Source organism: Telopea speciosissima, chromosome 6, assembly GCF_018873765.1.
Source record: "Telopea speciosissima isolate NSW1024214 ecotype Mountain lineage chromosome 6, Tspe_v1, whole genome shotgun sequence".
Classification (NCBI taxonomy): domain Eukaryota; kingdom Viridiplantae; phylum Streptophyta; class Magnoliopsida; order Proteales; family Proteaceae; genus Telopea; species Telopea speciosissima.
The window spans coordinates 18100428-18120392 of NC_057921.1; the positions used below are offsets into that span (position 1 = coordinate 18100428).

At 40.6% G+C, this 19965-nt stretch overlaps 1 protein-coding gene across 1 annotated transcript in view; it reads left to right on the forward strand.

Moving 5' to 3' along the window:
- Nucleotides 1-803: 803 nt before the first annotated feature.
- LOC122665554 (heat shock factor protein HSF8-like) overlaps nt 804-19965 on the forward strand; it is a 38416-nt gene continuing 19254 nt past the window's right edge. The window contains exon 1 of the mRNA XM_043861708.1: nt 804-1272. Within this exon, the coding sequence (XP_043717643.1) occupies nt 1012-1272 (261 nt within the window). The 5' untranslated portion in view covers nt 804-1011. The remainder of the gene's footprint in view (nt 1273-19965) is intronic.

The following is a 19965-nucleotide window of genomic DNA, read 5'->3' on the forward strand; positions in this document are numbered from 1 at the left end:
TTTCAAGTTTATCCCACGATAGACTCATAGGAGGTATTCCAGCTTCTCTTAACAAAATAATTTTAAAAAAATGGGTGCAACAACCTTGATTGAACAGTGACATTGATCGAACAATAAAATATGGAAAGAAGTTTAATGGAACCCTAGGTCACTTACATTTTCTTGTTTCACTTTCTACAGATGGATGATGACGAGTTACCGCAGGTGATGGTTGTCGGAGATGGAGTTACAACACTTGATTGTCGTCGGAGCTAGAGCTGGCGTAGGTGATGGTCGCCCAAAATGGTTTTGCAATAGTTCTCCAACAGTAAGAAGATGCTCCAACAATAACAATAGGGAAGAAGAAGGAAAAAGATGGAATAAGTTGTTATTTTTTAAATAACTAAAGGAGTTAAAATGGACATTTCAACTTTGGGTGCTACCTGTGCTTAACGTCAGGGGTAAGGTTGATATTTTGATAGCTTTTAAGGTGTACGTGATATATGATATACTTATAGGGGTGTCCGTGAAATTTTACCAAAAAAAAAAAGGTGCAACCGCAAATAACCGGTCACTGGGGCATTTACCTCGTTTGGGACTCGATTACACAAACCCAACCCGTCACGACCTAGATATCTCTGAAGCACCGGTTCGTGTCCGTTTCTTCCGTGCGTCTTCCTGACTTCCTCTGTTACAAAATCCTTTCAGCTCTCTCTCTCATCCATTCAACGTTAGTGATCGTACAACTGCAACTATCCTGTAATTTAGGGTTTTTATTCTTCCGCCTTTAACAAATCTTAAATCTTCAATAGTGCATCACTACCTTATGTTTTTGATATCTTTATTGTTAGCCAAGATCGAATCGAATCCTCTTTGTCTCTGTTTCTCATTTCAGTAATGGCGCCATTTCCTCCTTTAAACCCATAGTTTCCATTAAAGGGAAGGGAAATCTTCGTCCAAGAATCTCAATATTGCGTGATTAATTCTCGACAATTCGGTTTGATGATCATCCTCTTTTGATAAGTGGAGGTCATGGATGGGGTTCATGGAAACACTACCACAGCAGTGTCAACCACGACCACGAGCTCAGTTCCGAGCGCGAATACTCTGCCCCCCTTCCTTAGCAAGACCTATGACATGGTCGATGATCCGTCTACGGATTCGGTAGTTTCTTGGAGCCCTAGCAACAACAGCTTCGTTGTCTGGAATCCGCCTGAATTCGCCAGGGATCTTTTGCCCAAATATTTCAAGCACAACAACTTCTCCAGTTTCGTCAGACAGTTGAACACATACGTACGCCTTTCTTACGTCCATAATTAAAATTTCTTGTATTAAGCCTCTGATTTTTGCAATGAAATTGCTGGTTCATATGTAAATTGTAAATAGTGTTATTGTAATAAAATGAAACGGAGTGATTGGTTGGGAGAGTAAGCAGTGTAACTGGAGAAGACAAGTTCGAGCTGTAGGATATATGTGAGGTTAAATAAACTTACAAAGAAAACTAGTATTGCAGATAGAGGTTTACTGGATCAATTGCTCACTTGATAGGTTACTTTGTTAATTATTTCAGGGATTATATTCTGTCTTCATCAGAAGCACTAGTAAACTTTGCAATATAGATGTGGGATATATTTATGGCTTCTGACTTTCCGGTGCCCTAAACAGGTGCATGGACCGGGAAACTTGCAAGATAAGATAACCACAATGTGCTCTGGTCAAACTATCTAGATGAAAACTAATGAATATATGTAGTAATCCTGTGATATTTCCTGATAACGTTCTGATCTTTAGGTTGTTTGTGTAGAGACTAATTGTTAAAACCATTTAATAAAATGCTTCGAGGCATGTGAAGTATTCAGCTTCTCTCTTTCTTTGATGATTTAATATAATATATGGAGTTTTGTTGCATTTTCCTGCCTCCAGCGATACTTGATCTATATTGGGAGTATCGAGGTGATTAATTGCTTGGTCATTGCTTCTAGTAGCTAAGTGCATGTCTTTGTACTCTTACGATGTAAATGAACATTATAGTGTGGCAGCTTCTAAGCTAATGGAACTTATTTTGTGCTTGAGTCCAGTTTACATGTCACCCTTTCTGCACCTCCACCCTCAGCGGCCCCAAAAGAGGATGAAAGTATGTCGAATTTTGTTACTTTTGTTTTGAAATGCTTTTGCTTATGTTTGTATTCCTAATATTATGATCTGAGTGGACTTGCCAACTCAAATGTGTTTGATTGATGTTATTTGGTCATCGACATTGTACCATGCAAAATGGTTCTTTTTTTAATGGATTCTTTTGGGAGAACCGGTTGCTGTTTGCAACTTGTATAATTTGTTTTTTTTTTTTCTTTAGGCTTTTTGCCTTGAGCAAAATTATCTTGTACCATACTATGTTAACTGTTTACGATGACAGTAGTATTGGGTTTGTTGTTGATCACCACATCTGCACTATGTTTGTGTTTGAGAGTTTAGTACTTGATGGATTAAACCCAACACTAACTAGGTTTCAAAATCCTATCAACAGGCAGAACTGTAGGAGCTCCAACTGGCAGTAGGAGATCTTCCATAACTCCCAAAATAAATCTCAGAACAGTACCAAATCACTATCGTATAACTAGGTCCATAGTACTCCAAACCCTCAAAGTTTGATTCCAATCCAATGGTTGGATATAGAGATATGGATAGAAGAACCAAAATAGAAACTATATTCCAGAATTAGAAACAAGGCTATCACTTCAGATCCACAAAGCTGATCAGCATCAAGCAAGAACCAAATTCTCCATTTATCCTTTAGAATACAATATATAAGAACCAACTTCATCTGATGGCCAAATTCCACAGTTCATCAACTCAACAAGATAGAAACTAGATTGTAGAATTTAATAACCACCAGTAATTCTCTATCCACTGGATAGATCAAGTCATCCAGTACCAACTTGGGTCGAAGGTAGAGTTTGGGTACCAGCTCGAAACCCCAAAATATCTCAGGGTTCCAAGGGCTAGATGTTGAGAGTGCTCTAACATTACAATTAAAGAACAACAGAAACAGGGAACCACAGGTATGGTTGGCAGGCAGTAAACCAGCAGTTTTTTGAGATCAGTGAAGTCTCACTTAATGGTAATGAAGAGCCTTTAATAACCACAGAAGAATCACCAAAATAACTGAAACAAAGGAACTTTACTCACTTATATTGTAGGATAAAATGAAGGAAGAAGATAGAAGGGAAGGGATATGACTTGAACTTCTCATTCAAGCCTGGATCAGCATCTCACTTTGCAGAACTGCATCTCTTAGCCATGGGAATGTAGATCTCACAGATGTGACAGGCTAAAGCCAAGGTTATTAACTTCATCGAATCTTGGGGGTAGTTCTCCCCCTTCTTTCTTTTCTATAACTTTGAGAAACGAACAATGTAGAAGCCTTCCTTGTGTGTCCTAGAAGATCCGTACAACCTTGGATGCTTAGGAAATAGAAACTTTTCCCAAGTAGTAACTAATATGGCTTACTAAAGTCCTACTTTCAATCACCCAAAAAAAAAAAGTCCTACCATCTAACCAAACAATAAACACCAATTAACTTAACAACTTAGAACAAGCAGTAATTTAATAACAAAAATAGAAATTAATTACTATCATAGTTGTCAAGGCGGCAAGGCAACCTATGGTGGTGGAGGTGTGCCTAAGCGCTTGGGCGACTAGGCGCCCGCCTAGGCGCACAAGTGTTATTGTTTTATTTCCCTTCTTTTCTAACATTATTTAGTATGTTACATTATGTGCCTTATATCATCAAAAATCAACCTTAAGCCACATCAAGTCATAAAAAGTCAATATTAAGCAACAACAAGTCATCAAAAATCAAGATTAAGTCACTTTAAGTAATAAAAATTCAATATTAAGCCACATAAAGTCATCAAAAATCATCATAGAACTAGAAGACAGCAGAACTGAAGAAGCAAGCTATTGGAAGTTTGAACCAATCAAAACATACATTTGGTTTATATTGTTCTTAGAAAATATGATCTTATCAATAAGTACTTAAACTGCTCTCGATTTAGAGAAATGTTCTTGTTCTCTAAGAAGTTTGACTGATGGAATGATTTTATTTTTACATGAGAAAACCAAATGAATATTTTACCGCACTTTGGGTTTTTTTAGCAATGTTTTACCATATTAAGATTTATGAAATTTTTAGATTTGAGAAAAAACTCAGCATTAGAAAGTTGAAAATTTCATCTACCGCCAAAAATCTAGTTTTGTTCTTGAACTGGGGGGCTGATTTTTTATCCTTTTGGAATTTTATTTTTTAACTATTTTTATTGGATTCTAGTAGAGGGTATTTGCAGTATGGCGGCAGTTGCCTAGGCCCCTAGAGATCCTCCTGGACGCCCCCTTGATAACTATGATTACTATTAATAACCCTCCCACGCAAGGACTAACGGACGAACTATATAATACTCGAATCTGGTCTAATACATGGACCCCAAAACAAACTGCAAGGTCCAACTAAGCTTCCAATTGTGGGATAAACTTGATTGGCTTGTTGAAGCCCTTCTCTTCCGTTGTGATGAGATCTGCATCAGTACTGCTTACTGTGACATTAGTATCATGTTTGTTTTGGATCACCAATGGTTCAGCTCACCAACTCACAATAGATGCACCAAGACCAAAGGCGTGGCAGAAACCATGCAGATCCAATAATTTATTATGTCTATGATATGATGATGCAGCCATCCAGCCCAGATTCCATATTAGGAATCAGCGATTTGATTGGCTCCAACACAGGCCTGGGTATAGGCTATTTTCCTGACAAACCAAAGGCTGTGAATCTTGCTGGTTAGTAAATTGCCTTGGATCAGTCCTATACTAGGTCACAATCAACCCATAACTTATCAAAGACAAAGATCGAAGTCGAGAAACTCGTCGCTCATGCTTCCAACCTGTGCTTTCAACCATAGAAACACTTCGCTAACACACACAAGATCTTCGCCGGGTGTCCGAGCTGCCTGCGATGGGAAAGATAGAGAGAATAAAGATGGGAAGAAAGAGGAGATAGGAGGGCTGTTTTGGACTGTGAATGGTACCCATGAACAGTACCATAAACAGTTATGCGAAGAAAAGTGAAGAAAGCGGCAGGGGAGAAGAGTTAACAGCTCACAAACTTTCACAAATAAAATTCTATTCAAAAATAGAAATCTAGTAAACTTCAACATTTCAAACAAATTTTAACAGAATTATTTAAGCACCAAGTAATCTAATGGACTTATACACTACTGACTTATAATAGGACTCCTTATCACTCTTCTATATTGATTTAATTAAGTAAACTCAAAACAGAACTCTACCTAGCTAATTAGTATCCTAATCTAACTCTGACACTTAAGACACTAGTCTTGTGTACCTTCTATGGACCTAAAGTTTGGGCCATATAATTGCACCCATTACTAGTAAAATCACTTAAAACAAATACCCATAACTAAATACTAGCAAAATAAGACCAATTTTTTGGACCGGGCCTACATCACAAGATCCATTCAATCTTGTTGGTTGTTTTTTCCTTCATACTCCTTGCAATCAAAAGATTAGAACCATTGAAGGCCTAATTGAGTTGCCCAACTGATGTAGTATCGAGTGTAATATGGGTATAAGGGTAAATCTGTCCATAGGGGAATTAATGTACTTGTACCTATATGTCACTCATTATAAATACATAGGGCTGTCACACTGGCAGTCTAATCATTCCTCTCAACCAAACATGGTATCAGAGTTGAGATCCACCTCGTGATCCTAACCCTAGCCTCTGCTGACTCTCTTCTTCCACTTCTCCCAACATCTTTCTTGATGTAAACTGGCTGTCTAAAACCAGCCGCAGGTGTAGGGATTCTTCCCTACACCAGCCTAAGTAACCATCGGGTAGGTGTAGGGATGAATCCCTACACTAGCAACAATCGTGGGGATTTTTAGTATTTGTTTTATTTTTATTGAGTTGTAATCTAATTAGGATTCCTAGTGCAAATCTGAATCCTAATTAGAAGTCCTAAGTCCTAGTTAGCATTCCTATTTTGAGTCCTAGTCCTAGTTGGCATTCCTATTTCTATTTTGAGTCCTAGTTATAGTTAGGATTTATTTTATGTCCAGCCTTGAAGGCTATATAATGTAAAGAGCTCCATTGAGCCCCCCACGATTTAATGAAGAAGATTATTGCTCTAATGCATTCCTTGTCTTGAGATATTTGTGAAGGTGAGGTGAGATAGCCTTCACTAGTTCTTCATGTTTCTCTCCTTCGAGTGCATTCAAGTTTGTCAAGTTTGTTCTTGCCGATTGTGTGAAGGTTCAAAGATTAGTTACTCGATCTGTTCTCAGTCCAAGGATCCATCCAACACAAGTAAGCTTTCATCCCAACCCCCTAACCCTTCTTCTCCTATCCGTACCATCAAACCCTAACTCCATTAACCCTAACCCTCAGTTCATCTAATCCTCCATTCTGCCCTAACCGATTGCATTATACCCAAGCAGATTCTGGTTCTGGTTTTAGTTGGATTGACATCCATCTGGAATTACATTATTTCTTCTCTCAATTTCATCTTCTACTCTTGAAAGGCCTATCCTAGAGTTGAAACTCAAAGGTAGATCGAATCTGGTAAGAGAAGAGTATACAGCAAGAAGAAGAAGAAGGAGAGAAGAGATGAGAAGAAGAGAAGAGAATGGGAGAATCGATTGTGTGTGTTGAGAGTGATTCTCAACACACATATTAGCTTCATTCATTAAGTCTTCCAAATTACACAAGCCTCCCTAGGGAGGTAAGGAGAAATAAGACAATAAAGTAAAAATACAACTTAGTCATGTCTTATAACTAGACAATGACAGAACTACCCCTATACAAGATATTCTAACAACTCTAACACTCCCCTCAGTGGAGAATAAATGTCATACATTCCGCTACTGCATAATAGAGTACTAAATAGACTAGAGAGAGACCCTTGGTGAAGATATCGCTACTTGATCTTGTTTTCACAAAGGGAGTACAAATGCACCGAATCCAACTTCTCTTTGATGAAGTGACGATCGACCTCAATATGCTTGGTTCGATCATGTTGAACCGGATTATGGGCAATGCTTATGGCGACTTTGTTGTCACAATAAAGTCTCATTGGCCCTTCGATTTCAAAGCTCAAATCGTGAAGAAGTCGTTTTAGCCATATAAGCTCACATACTCCATGGGCCATGGCCCTAAACTCGCCTCAAACTAGATCGAGCAACAACTGGTTGTTTCTTGCTCCTCCAGGTAACTAGATTACCACCCAAGAAGGTACAATACCCAGTAGATCTCTGTCCGAGATCGAACCAGCCCAATCAGCATCTGTGTAGCCTTCAATCTGTAAATGGTCATGCCTAGCAAATAAAAGGCCCTTTCCTGGGACAGGATTTCAAGTATTTGATGATGCGATATACTGCATCCAGATGTCCACCCCTGGGAGCATGCATGAACTGACTCACCACTCCAACTGCATAAGAGATGTCGGTCGAGTTAGGGAGAGATAGATTAGTTTCCCAACTAACCTCGGTACTTGCTTGCATCTATAAGAGAAGAACCACATTCATCACCAAGTTTATGATTCGGATCAATGGGGAAGTAGCTGGTTTGCACCCCATCATCCCTGTCTCTTTCGGAAGATCAAGACAAATTTCCTTTGGCAAATGTTGATCCCTTTCCTTGATCTAGATACCTCAATACCCAGAAGTATTTTAAGATTCCAAGGTCTTTGATCTCAAACTGTTTAGCCGGATAAGACTTCAATCTATCTATCTCAAGCAACATCATTCCCGATACCACAATGTCATCAACATAGACAATGAGAGCTGTAAGCGTACCATTACCTCTCACGATAAACAAGGTGTGGTCAGCTTGACTGGGAATACCCATTCTTCGAATGGCTTGTCTAAATCTCTCAAACCAGGCCTTAGGAGACTGCTTTAGGCCATAAAGAGCTTTCTTCAACAAACACACTTTCCCTTGGTGAGGGACACTTAAAACCAGGTGGAGGCTGCATGTACACAACTTCGCTAAATCTCCATGAAGAAATGCATTCTTCACATCTAATTGGTACATAGGCCAATCTTTATTGGCTGCTACTCGAAAGAAGAACCCGATGGAGTTATGCTTGGCTATAGGGGCAAAAGTCTCCTGGTAGTCAATGCCATACACCTGACTATACCCTTTAGCAACCAGCCGAGCTTTGTACCTTTCCACTGTACCATCGGATCTATACTTGATTGTATAAACCCATCTACATCCAACTGGAGTTCTCCCCTTGGGAAGATAAACAAGTGTCCAAGTATTGTTCTTCTCTAGAGCCACCATTTCCTCAGTCATTGCTTGCATCCATTTTGGATTGGATAAGGCCTCTGTGACATTTTTGGGAATAGAAGAAGACTCAAGAGCAGTGGAAAAAGCAACACCTGTAGGAGAAATGGAGTTATAGGAAACAAACAGGGCTATGGGATTAGTACAGGTTCTCTTCCCCTTTCTAATAGCAATGGGAAGATCTAATTCAGAAGGAGAGGAATTACCTGACTGAAGAGGATGAGACTGAGGATGTGGATCCAAAGAGGGGTTTTGGCAGGGTCGCTTGTACCATGGTTGCTTCCCTTTTTCCTTCAACAAGCATTCACCTCTTGTGAATACACCATCTTCTTTAAATCTTATCCCCTTGTATTCCTTTTGTCTGCTAGCATCACCATCACCAATACCATCAACATCAGCATCATCCACAACATCCACTTCTTTATACTTTCCAATATCAAATAGAAATGGGGAAGTAGAGGTAGGTAAAGGAGATAGGAAGGGAATGACATCCGCATTACTTCATGCTAATACTCTCCCCACAGAGAATGGCGAGGGAAGAAGAAAAAAAGGAATAGACTCAAAGAAGGTGACATCTTTGGAGAGAAATCGCCCGGGAAGAAGGATGGTAGCACTTATACCCTTTAGTGGAATCGAGTAGCCTAAGAAGATGCACTTGAGAGCTTTGGGATCAAGCTTAGTGCGGGCTGATTTGTTGACATGTACATAACAAACACTGACCAAAGACGCGTGGAGACAAGGAAAAAGCGAGGATTGAGGAGAAAAGAAGAGCGAGGGGATTTGGAGCAAGAGTGGACTTGGCATCCGGTTAATAAGAAAGGCAGCGGTAGAAGTGCATCGGACCGGAAGGTCTTAGCGCGTGCATACCAAAGAGAAGGCCCCTAGTGATTTCCAGCAAATGGCGGTTTTTGCGTTCAGCCACCCCATTTTTTGGGGTGTCAACACAAGCTTGATTGATGGATGATGCCCTTATCGAGAAAAGAATTGTTGGAGCCCCCATACATGTACTCACCCCCTTATCGGATCTAACAATTTTGATGTGAGTACCAAGCGATCTTGATAAAGTGATAAAACTCCTTAAAAGCATCACAAACATCACTCTTTTGTTTTAACAAAATAGTCCAAGTAGACCGAGAATAGTCATCCACAAATGAAACAAAATAACGAAAACCAGATAAGGAAGTAGTAGGAGAAGGCCCCCAAACATCAGTATGAACAAGGGAAAAAGGTGCAGTAGATCTATTACCACGATAAGGATAAGATGTGCGACAATGTTTAGCAAAAATACAAGATTCACACTGAAAAACATAAGATGCAGGAAAGGAAGTAAACAAGTGGGGTAAGTGTCTCCTCATAACAACAAAAGAGGGATGACCCAAACGTTGATGCCAAAGCATAACAGACTCCAAAGCACTCCGGTCGTGCCGACCACAAACATAAGCTGCAGCAGTAGATTGAGCAGGTGACTGTGGCTCAAGAAGATAGAGTCCTCCTTTCTCAGTCCCACTGCCAATAACCCTCTTTGTCTCCAAATCCTGAAAGACACAATAAGAAGGAAAGAAAGTGACACAACAATGTAAGGATTTGGTTAGGTGACTCACTGATAATAGGTTAGTAGCAAAGTCGGGAACATGAAGGACAGACTCAAGGGAAATAGAAGGAGTAACCCGCACATTACCCTTACCAGAGACAGAGGAAAGGGAACCATCAGCAACCCTTACCTTGTCCCGGCCAGAACAAATGGAATAGGAATCATAGAACTGGGACATACCAGTCATGTGATCGGAAGCTCCAGAGTCAATGATCCAAGTGGATGCAGTAGGGGTAGCAGATGAGACCTGCAGAGCTGAGGCAGAAGTAGTCAACCCCCCAGAGCTAGAACCAGTAGCTGACCCTCCAAGGTGAGACATCAACCGACGTAGGGCTGCAATATCATCCTGTGAGAGGGAATCAGGAGCAGGCTGCGGTCCAGGTGGCTCGGACTCAGATGTCACAGAATGAGCCTTAGCTCCCCCTCGCTTGCCTCCACGGGCATGAGATGAACTACCACGCATACCAGGGGGCTGCCCATGAAGATCCCAGCACCTGTCCTTGGTATGTCCAAGCTTGCCACAATGGTCACATTTGTATCTCTCACGGCCTTTCCCCCCACTTTTCCAGTCTTTTTGGGAACTGGAAACAAGAGCAGACCTCTCTATTGATGGTACAATATCCATAGTGGTCCTCCGGGTTTCCTCACTTTGCAAATAACGCACACATCATCCAGAGATGGAAATGGAGCCCTCCCCTAAGATTTCTTTGGCGAAGGGGCTCATATTCAGAGTTAAGACCACCAAGCAAAATAAGGATCCTTTCCTTTTCTTGGCTCCTGTAGACTTTTGCCTGATCCTCAGCATTGGACAACTGGAGATTGGTATAATGATCATACTCCTCCCACAAGCTAATAACAGAGTTGTAGTACTCAGATATACTCCTATCACCCTGTTTCATATGAATGATTTTTTGGAGAATTTGATACACTTTCGTGGAATCTCCAACTCTATCAAAAATTCTGGATACACCATCCCAAATATCTTTAGCAGTCTCCTTACTCATAAATCTCCGACCTATCTCGGGTTTCATGGAAAAGATCAGCCAAGTCATGACGGTGGAGTTTTCGGTCTCCCACTTGAGATAACCCGCATCGAGTAGGCGGGAGCGTGATAGACCCGAGTGTACCCCAACTTCCCCTACTACGTAGAGACAACTTCACGAAGCAGGACCAATCCAAATAGTTGGTATTGTCCAACTTCACAACCGAGATCCGGGTGTTGGGGTTATCAAAGGAAGCCATGGTTGGGAAACCACCACTTGGGCTGCCGGCTGTAATGGTCCATCGACCTCGGAATCTTGTCGACACGAGTGGACATAATAGGCAAATACTTCAACAATCAATATAAATTGTTTTGCGCAAGTGGGAGTATACTCAACCCAAAACAAGGAGACAGACCAATACAAAATATGGTCCCAAATCAACCAAACCACAAGGTGAGGCCAAGCCTAAAAAACAGCAAGCATATGAAGAGCAAAAACTTGTATAACTCAAACCAAATTCTGCTAGTAGCCAAGAACCTTTAGTCCATAATACCCAATAAGTGTATCAAGATGTAATAGTATCACATTCAGCCATCCAATACAGCAGACCTCGAGAGAAGACAAAAACAGAGCAGCGATACATGGTAGCAAGAGAAAAAACAGATAGCAGTCCTCGACCCTCCACCTTCAAGGCGAGGCTCTTAGGGCTTCAAAAAGCACTCCCATACGACACAAATGGGACAAGTTCCAAGGTCATCCAAGCGCCAAAGCGAGAATCAAAGCGAGACACTCCTAGGTGGCGGAAAAGCGAGCCTGGTTTCAAGTCTTCAAAAACATCTAGCAAGAAGGCAGCATTTCTTTTTCAACAACCAAGAGCTTTGGGTCGAAACAACACCCCTAGGCGATGCAACTCCAATAGGTCTCATGCCAAGATGTGGAGAAGAGAAGGAGAACCAAGAAGAAGCTTCACAAGCGCGGTAACTTGCGCGTCTTCCTCCATTGCTTCAAGTCACCTTCAGCGACTCGAAACTCTCTCCAACTTAGGGAATACCACTCCCAAGACTGTAAGGAGTATAGGTTTCACATATACTGACCTCCAATGGAACCCCCTTTACATTTATAGGGTTCCAAAGAGAGGAGAAGATGAGGTGAGCTCCCGACTCTCAAACCAGAGATGTTGGCTCGATACCAAGTTGAAACTCAAAGGTAGATCGAATCGGTAAGAGAAGAGTATCTGCAAGAAGAAGAAGAAGGAGAGAAGAGATGAGAAGAAGAGAAGAGAATGGGAGAATCGATTGTGTGTGTTGAGAGTGATTCTCAACACACATATTAGTTTCATTCATTAAGTCTTCCAAATTACACAAGCCTCCCTAGGGAGGTAAGGAGAAATAAGACAATAAAGTAAAAATACAACTTAGTCATGTCTTATAACTAGACAATGACAGAACTACCCCTATACAAGATATTCTAACAACTCTAACACCTAGACCACAAAGGGTCTTCCTCTCTCCTACTGGGCTCTCAGATCTCCCTTGAATAATGATCTGAGAGACTTATATATGAAAATCACCTTTTCTTTAGGGTTTGAGATCGACTTTTCTCAGAGTTTTGGGGTAGATAGACTTTTTCAGGGTTTTGATCCCTTTTTTCACCTTTTGTTGGTCCTTTGTGTTGCTCTTCGATCTCTTCAAGGCCTCACTTGTCGATCTACCTCTTTCATCAATCTGAGTGGTAGCTATGTCGGCTGATTCTATTGCATCCATTGGGATTGAAGGATCGGGTCGTGGGACTCATAATGACTTCCCTTCATTCCCTGTTAGCTCTGTTCGATTGGATGGGAGCAACTAGCTGTTGTAGTCTCGCTTCTGTTACCTCTTCATTGATTCCCTTGGCTATACAGGTTATTTGACAGGTGACATTGCAAGGCCCACTGTTGCTGATGCTTCACAGAGGAAGTAGAGTTCTGATAACTCCCTGGTGATGGCCTTTCTCATCAACTCTATGCAACCTTAGATTGCTCGAGGTTATCTTCTACTGGATACTGCTGCCAAAATCTTGAAGGCAGCTCACAGGACACATTCTCAGGTTGGGAATAATGCTTAGGTTTATGAGTTGCGCAAGAAACTTCATGAAACCAAGCAGGACCAGACTCTTTCCCAGTACTATTCTGAGCTATGAAGTTTGTGGCAGGAGCTTGATTTCTATGATACTTTTCAGGCAACTTGTACTGCTGATGCGACCACGTTCAAGAAATAAGAAGATAAGTTTTAGGTTTATGATTTTCTAGCTGGGCTGAATGTTGAGTACGATCAGATTCGTGCCCAGGTTTAGCTGGGACCTTTTCCCTACTTTGGAGCAGTCTTACTCATTGATTCAGTTAGAAGACAGTTGCCTCAATGCTATGCTACTACACACTACTTTGGACTGATCAGCCTTAATCTGGGTCCACCCAGCCTAAGGGTGGTCCCCCTCGATCCAGTGATCGCTCTACTAATCGTGCCTCCTCTGATAGGGAAGCAGTTAGGTGTTATTACTGTGCTAAGGAATGTCATACCCATGGTTTAAAGTATTTACCGATACGATTCAATACAAACTCATACGTATCAGTATCGGTTGATACTGACATAAATTTTTTTTAGAAAATAGTATGTCTCGATTGGTATTGTATTGGCCGATATGGACCGATACGATATGATACACATCGATACGATACGATACGATACGATACATACCGATACGATGCGATACGTACGTTAAAGGTTTTGTGAGAGTATCAATACATATCGTCCGATACGGCTCGATACAGACCGATACAGCTCGATACAACTCGATACATACCGATATAGTCGATACATATTGATACATGTTGATATGCCCATTAAAGGCCAATGTGACTATCAGACTATGATTTTGTTTTTTAGATCAAAGATTAAAGGAGATTTCATAGAAAAAGGATTTACAAAAAAGGTAGGTTTCAGAAAAACTTAATTTTTGTGTTTAAATCATGGCTTTTAATCCTATTTTTTGGTATAAATCCATAGGTTTAGATAAAACTAAGTTTGTTGATGCATCAAACTTGACCATTTGGAAGGATTTGTACTCAAATCGATGAAAGTCTCTTGTCTTTGTATACGTTGATCTCTATTTTAGTGTTTATGCGTTATACATGTTATATATTGCTTATTTATATTGTATTTTGCTCTGAAAGTATATTTCCATGTGTATCTTGACCATTTCCATGCGTATCTGTAGCGTACTCTATGTATCTTCGATACGATACGATACGATACGATACGATACAATACAATACAATACGCCTTTTAAAATCACCCTTCCAATACGATACTCGATACTTTAAACCTTGGGCATACCAAGGACTTTTGCTGGAAATTACATGACTGTACTACTTCCTATTCCTCACGAAGTCGTGACCGTGGTCGATCCTCCCAGGCTGTACATCACACAGAAGCTTCTAAACCGGTTCTTGATAGTACCAGTTGATAGTACTAGGACTACCAGTACCTCTGTTTGCTATGATGAGCTTGCTATGCTTAGGTGTTTGATGACTCGCTTGGAGCCTTCCACTGCTCCCGCTTTCGCCTCTACATCTACTCTGATTTTCTCTGACTCCTACCTTGCCTACTCAGGTATTTCTTTTGTGCATTGGTTGTCTCTCGTCCAAGGTACTAAAACTCGGGTCTCGGCCCTTGGAAAAACTGAGTTGAGTCGAGATCATGCCGAAATCTCGCCGAGTTGGCGCATTTTTTTTCTCTTCGAATTGAAGCCTCAACTCGGTGGGTTTTAGACCTAGTTTGGGTCTGAAACTTGGTATTTAGCCTATTTTAGGCCATTTAAACACAGTGACACTATCAGATTTTGCAAAATCAAAGTCCCAATTTGAGTTTCAATTCGGACCATAGGTTGGTAGGCGATGACGTACTAAAATACCCTACTCTACACATAATTTAGTAATAGAAAGCAAGCAAAACAGTTAATTAATAGCTAAACAACTTAAATAAGAATTAGAAATGTTAAAGTGATACATCAAACAGTTTAACAGTGTTACAACTATCATCGCATAAAATGACTTTGAATCAAGTATTCAGTCCCTGCTAGTGTCACATAGTCTTCCCATGACATAGTGTTGCTGTAATGTTGCATATAGTGCTCCACATCAAGCATATAAGAGTTCTGTCGAGTTAGGTAAGTAAGTACATAGTAGATGGGTCATTTCCATGGGTCAACCCGAGATCCAAGATCTCACTGAGATATGGCGAGTTTTTGCCGAGATATGTTGACTTCTGTCAAGTTAGGTAAGTAAATACATAGTTGAAGGATCATTTCCATGGGTCAACCCGAGATCTCGGCAAGATATTGCACTTTTATGTATCGTATGCCATATCGTCTCGGTTTCTTAGAAAACCGAGACGAGAGCCGAGATTTCGCTGAGTCGAGACGAGTTTTAGAACTATGCTCTTGTCCTTGGATTATTGACTCTGGTGCCACTGATCATATGCCTGGCTTTTCTAGTGTATTTTTTCGGTATTCCCCTTGTTTTGGTAAAGATAAGTTTATTGTGGCTGATGGTTCTCTTTCCACTGTTTCTGGAAAGGGTTGTATCACTTGTTCTCCCTCTTTATCTTTGGCATCTGTTCTTCGTGTTCCAAAATTTTCTACTAACTTTCTTTCTGTCAATCATCTACCGACCTGAATTGTAAAGTGACTTTTTTCCCTTCTCATTGTGTTTTTTAAGATCTGGTGAGGGGGAAAACGATTGGCTGTGGTAGGGTGCATGGTGGTCGTTATTTGCTTGAAGATGACATATCTCTAGTGGATCAAGCTCATCAGACTGGTTCTCCTTCAGTATCTTCTGAGTTACTTCTTTGGCATAGGCGCTTAGGCCATCCCCCTGTTGGCACTTTGGTCAAAACTTTTTAATGTAAGACTAGAATGCTAGTCCTAAAAACCCACAGAAATTTGAAATAAGAACAAACTCAGAATTAGAAAGTTAGGGTTTCTAGTCAAACCAGCCAAGTGATGGTCACCCAACTTGGATCGAGTGTAGATGATGTTAAGGGGATATTTAACTCCAAATTTGGTTCAGTTCTGATGGCCTGATGTGGAGATATCAGTGAAACACCAAAATACGTTAAGAGAAAGGAAATTTGGCTCTCACTTGGCAGGCTCTCAGCAGCCCTCAAGTTTTTGCTTTTTCAGCCATGCCCTCTGCCCTTCATCCTTACAATGGGTTAACTAAAACATGCTCAAAGCAATCTAAGGAACTTCATTAATTTGTGGGGGTGCCTCTATGGGCAGATTACAATATATAAATAGACTTAAGGGGATTAGTCAAAAAATAGAAAGAAATAAAAATTTTTATATGGCTGAGACTTGTTTTACAAGTAATGGGACCAAAATAGAAAGTAATTAGAATAGAAACTCCAACTCAGATAAACAACTAAATAGAAACTCTAATTTTAGAAACAAATAACTAACAAAATAAAAACTAGATCTATGCTAAAATAGAAACTAAACTACTCCTAAATCCCCATGCATAAAGTACCATGCAATGATCTTGGGCTCCACAGAATCTTCTAATAATATTCTCACCAAGCCAAAATAAGGGACTGTGACACTGTTCATGTGAACAGTAATGTGAATAGTATTTTTGCCTCTTTTACTTCATATTTCGATCTACATCACTTTTCCTAGTTTATTTCATCATTGTAATCCCAAGGATTTCTTTTGTGATGCTTGTGTTTTAGCCAAGCAAACTCATGCAACTTATTCTAGTTGGAATAATAGAAGTTCTTCTCCTTTTGTGTTAATTCACTCTGATGTATGGGGCCTTGCCTGTTGTTCTTCTATTACTGGTTAACGTTGGTAATGTAGTCCTAGAATAGGAAATAATCCTACTAGGAGCCAAGTAAAAGCAAGGTCTGGTCAAGCCTGCTGTTTAGGGCTGATTAGGGCAAAATTAGGGTTTAGAATGGAAATTTGGGAATGGGGTTTATATGGTTTTATTCTGCAGGTTTAGGGGGTCATTATGATATAAAAATATCTGGATTTGAAACAGTTTTGAATTCCTGCAGAAATTAGGGTTAGGGTTTCGGGTTTTAGAATTAGGAAAAACAACAAAAACTAGGGTTTAAAGTAGGATTCAGGGGCTGGGGTTGAGGCCGAGTGTTAGAGGGATTAAGGGGAAGGTTCAGCTGCAATATGGGGAATTTCTGATGGCTGAATATGCCTAAACAGAAATTAGGGTTTCTTAGGTTTATGGTGATTAATGGGGAATTAGGGTTTAGGGTGATGGGAAGGGGCAGCAGCTTAGATCGAGTATAGGCAGGGGTGTGAGGGGGCTGTGGACTGAATCTGGTTGGATTCTGATGAGGGATGAGTGTTTAAAATAACCTAGATGATCTAGGGTTTCAGAAATTCAACTAGAAAACAAGAGGGATCGAATGGGGGGAAAGAGGAATGGAACAGATTTAGACTTACAGCAGATATCCATGGCAGCAAATCTAACACTGAAGGATAGAACCACCTTCACAAGGAAAGCCTCCCAGCCGTCACAGCGTAAAGAGTCGCAGGATTCCACCCACCCTTCCACCTTGATGTACCCACAAGGATGCAAACACTCTTGAAGAGCAAGGAGCAGCAGCAGCAGCAATCGGCCAGCAGCAGAAAACAATGTTTTAATTCAAATATCAATATGTGGGGGAGCCTCCCACGATCCCTTTACTTATAATAAAGGCCCAAGGCCAAATCCTATTACAACTTAAAGGCCTCTCCTTCACAAAATCGTGGAAGGGAGAGGTTTAAATCTAATTGGACTAATTTAAAACTTAAAATGTCCTAACTACCCCTACTAACTTAAAATAAAAGAATATAACTTAAAAACAACTAATTTAAAGAAGATTCCATAGCAGCCAATAGGATATAAGAACCTATTAACCAATAGGAACACTTCACTTAAATTAGACCCATTGAACCAATTGGATGCAACCAATTCTAACCCGGTTCAATCGAAAAACAAGAAAATAAACTAAGTATGGAAAATATAAATCCTAACCTACGGCTCCCTAGTCAAACCCTAGGTTCAGGGTTTCTTCTTCTTCTTCTTCTTCCTTCTTGGAGCTGCATCAGTTGGTTTGTGATTTTTATTGATTGTCATACACGGGTCACTTGGATTTATTTTGATGCATCAAAAGGGTGAAGTGCTTTCTTGTTTTCAGCTTTTTCATACCATGGTCCGTACCCAATTTAACTCTACCATCAAAATTCTCCATAGTGACAATGGTGGGGAGTAACTTGAGGGATCCTTTTAGTCTTTTATTGTTACTCACTCAGGGATCATCAATCAGACCAGTTGCATTGATACACATGCTCAAAATAGTGTTGCTGAACGCAAAAATAGGCATGTGTTGGAGATGGCCTGTGTTCTTTTTTTTGGCTCTGACTCCTCTTCTCCAGTTCCTTTAGTCTATGGGATTATTCTCCTATTCACATTCAGCCGTCCATGGAAGTTTATGTCCGTCGTCATCGTGAGCAGCAAATAGACACCACCCCAGTGGCTTGGCTCCTGTGACATCTGCATCACCACCTAGCCAGCTATTATCGCCTGATCTAGGTCACAACTCTCGGTTAGGTAATACTTACTCTAATTCTCCTATTATTTTTGACCCATCTCTTGACTTAGCCATTGGCATTCAAAAAGGAACGAGATTTTGTACTCAACACCCTATTGCTAAGGTGGTTTCGTACAATTCTCTTTCTCTTTTATATCATACCTTTGTGTCTTGTCATCTATTTCCATTCCTCAAAATTAGAAGGAAGCTATTAAAAAACCGTAGTGGAAGGTAGCCATGTTGAAGAAATGCAAGCCTTGAAAAACTATGATACTTGGGATTTGTTCACTCTTCCTTAGATAAGGACACTAAGTTGCAAGTGGGTTTTCACTGTAAAGAAAAATTTGGATGGGACAGTGGACCAATACAAGGCTAGGTTGGTTGTAAGAGGATTTACCTAGAGTTATGGTTTGGATTACTAGGAGACATTCGCACCAGTTGCAAAAATGACTACCATCCGTGTGATTCTTGTGCTATGAATCTAGGATGGGATTCACCACTACTTGATGTCAAGAACGCATTTCTTCATGGTGAATTGGAAGAAGAGGTGTACATGAAAATGCCTCGTGGTTTCTTATGCCTGAAAACTGAGGGAAAGGTTCGCAAGCTCAAGAGAGCTTTGTATGGGCTGAAGCAGTCTCTTCGTGTTTGGTTTGGGAGATTCCACAAAGCTATGGTACCCGTAGGTTACATACAAAGCAATGCTGATCACATCCTGTTCATTAAGCGAACTGGCTCCAAGATTGCTATCCTCATTGTGTATGTTGATGACATTATTGTCACTAGGAATGACATAGAGGAAATTTCTCGCCTAAAGACTTGGTCAAGAGTTTGAGATCAAAGACCTAGGTAAGCTGCGCTATTTTCTACCAAGGATATCTTTCTATCTCAATGGAAATATACCCTTGACCTCCTATCTGAGGCAGGGATGTTGGGTTGTAGATCTTCAGATACTCCTCTTGAAGCGAATGTTCGTCTCACTAGTAAGACTGGTGACCCGGTGGATAAGGGACAGTATCAGAGATTGGTTGGAAAGCTGATTTCCTATCTCACACTCGTCCTGACATTGTTTTTGCTGTTAGTCTGGTAAGCCAGTATATGCATGATCCGTACTCCTCACACTTGGAAGTTGTGTTCCAAATCTTGCGCTACTTGAAATCTACACCAGGAAAGGGAATCCTTCTCTCTTCTCATGGCCATTTGTGAGTTGAGGCCTTTACTGATGCTGATTGGGCCAGCTCTCTAGATGATTCCTTTGTTGGAGGCAACTTGATTACTTGGAAGAGTAAGAAGCAGGCAGTTGTTGCTCGGTCCAGTGCTGAAGTTGAATTTCGTGCCATGTCTCATGGCATCTGTGAGTTGACGTGGCTTTAAGGTCTCCTGAAATACCTAGACCTTCATGTTTCCCTTCCTATGATTCTA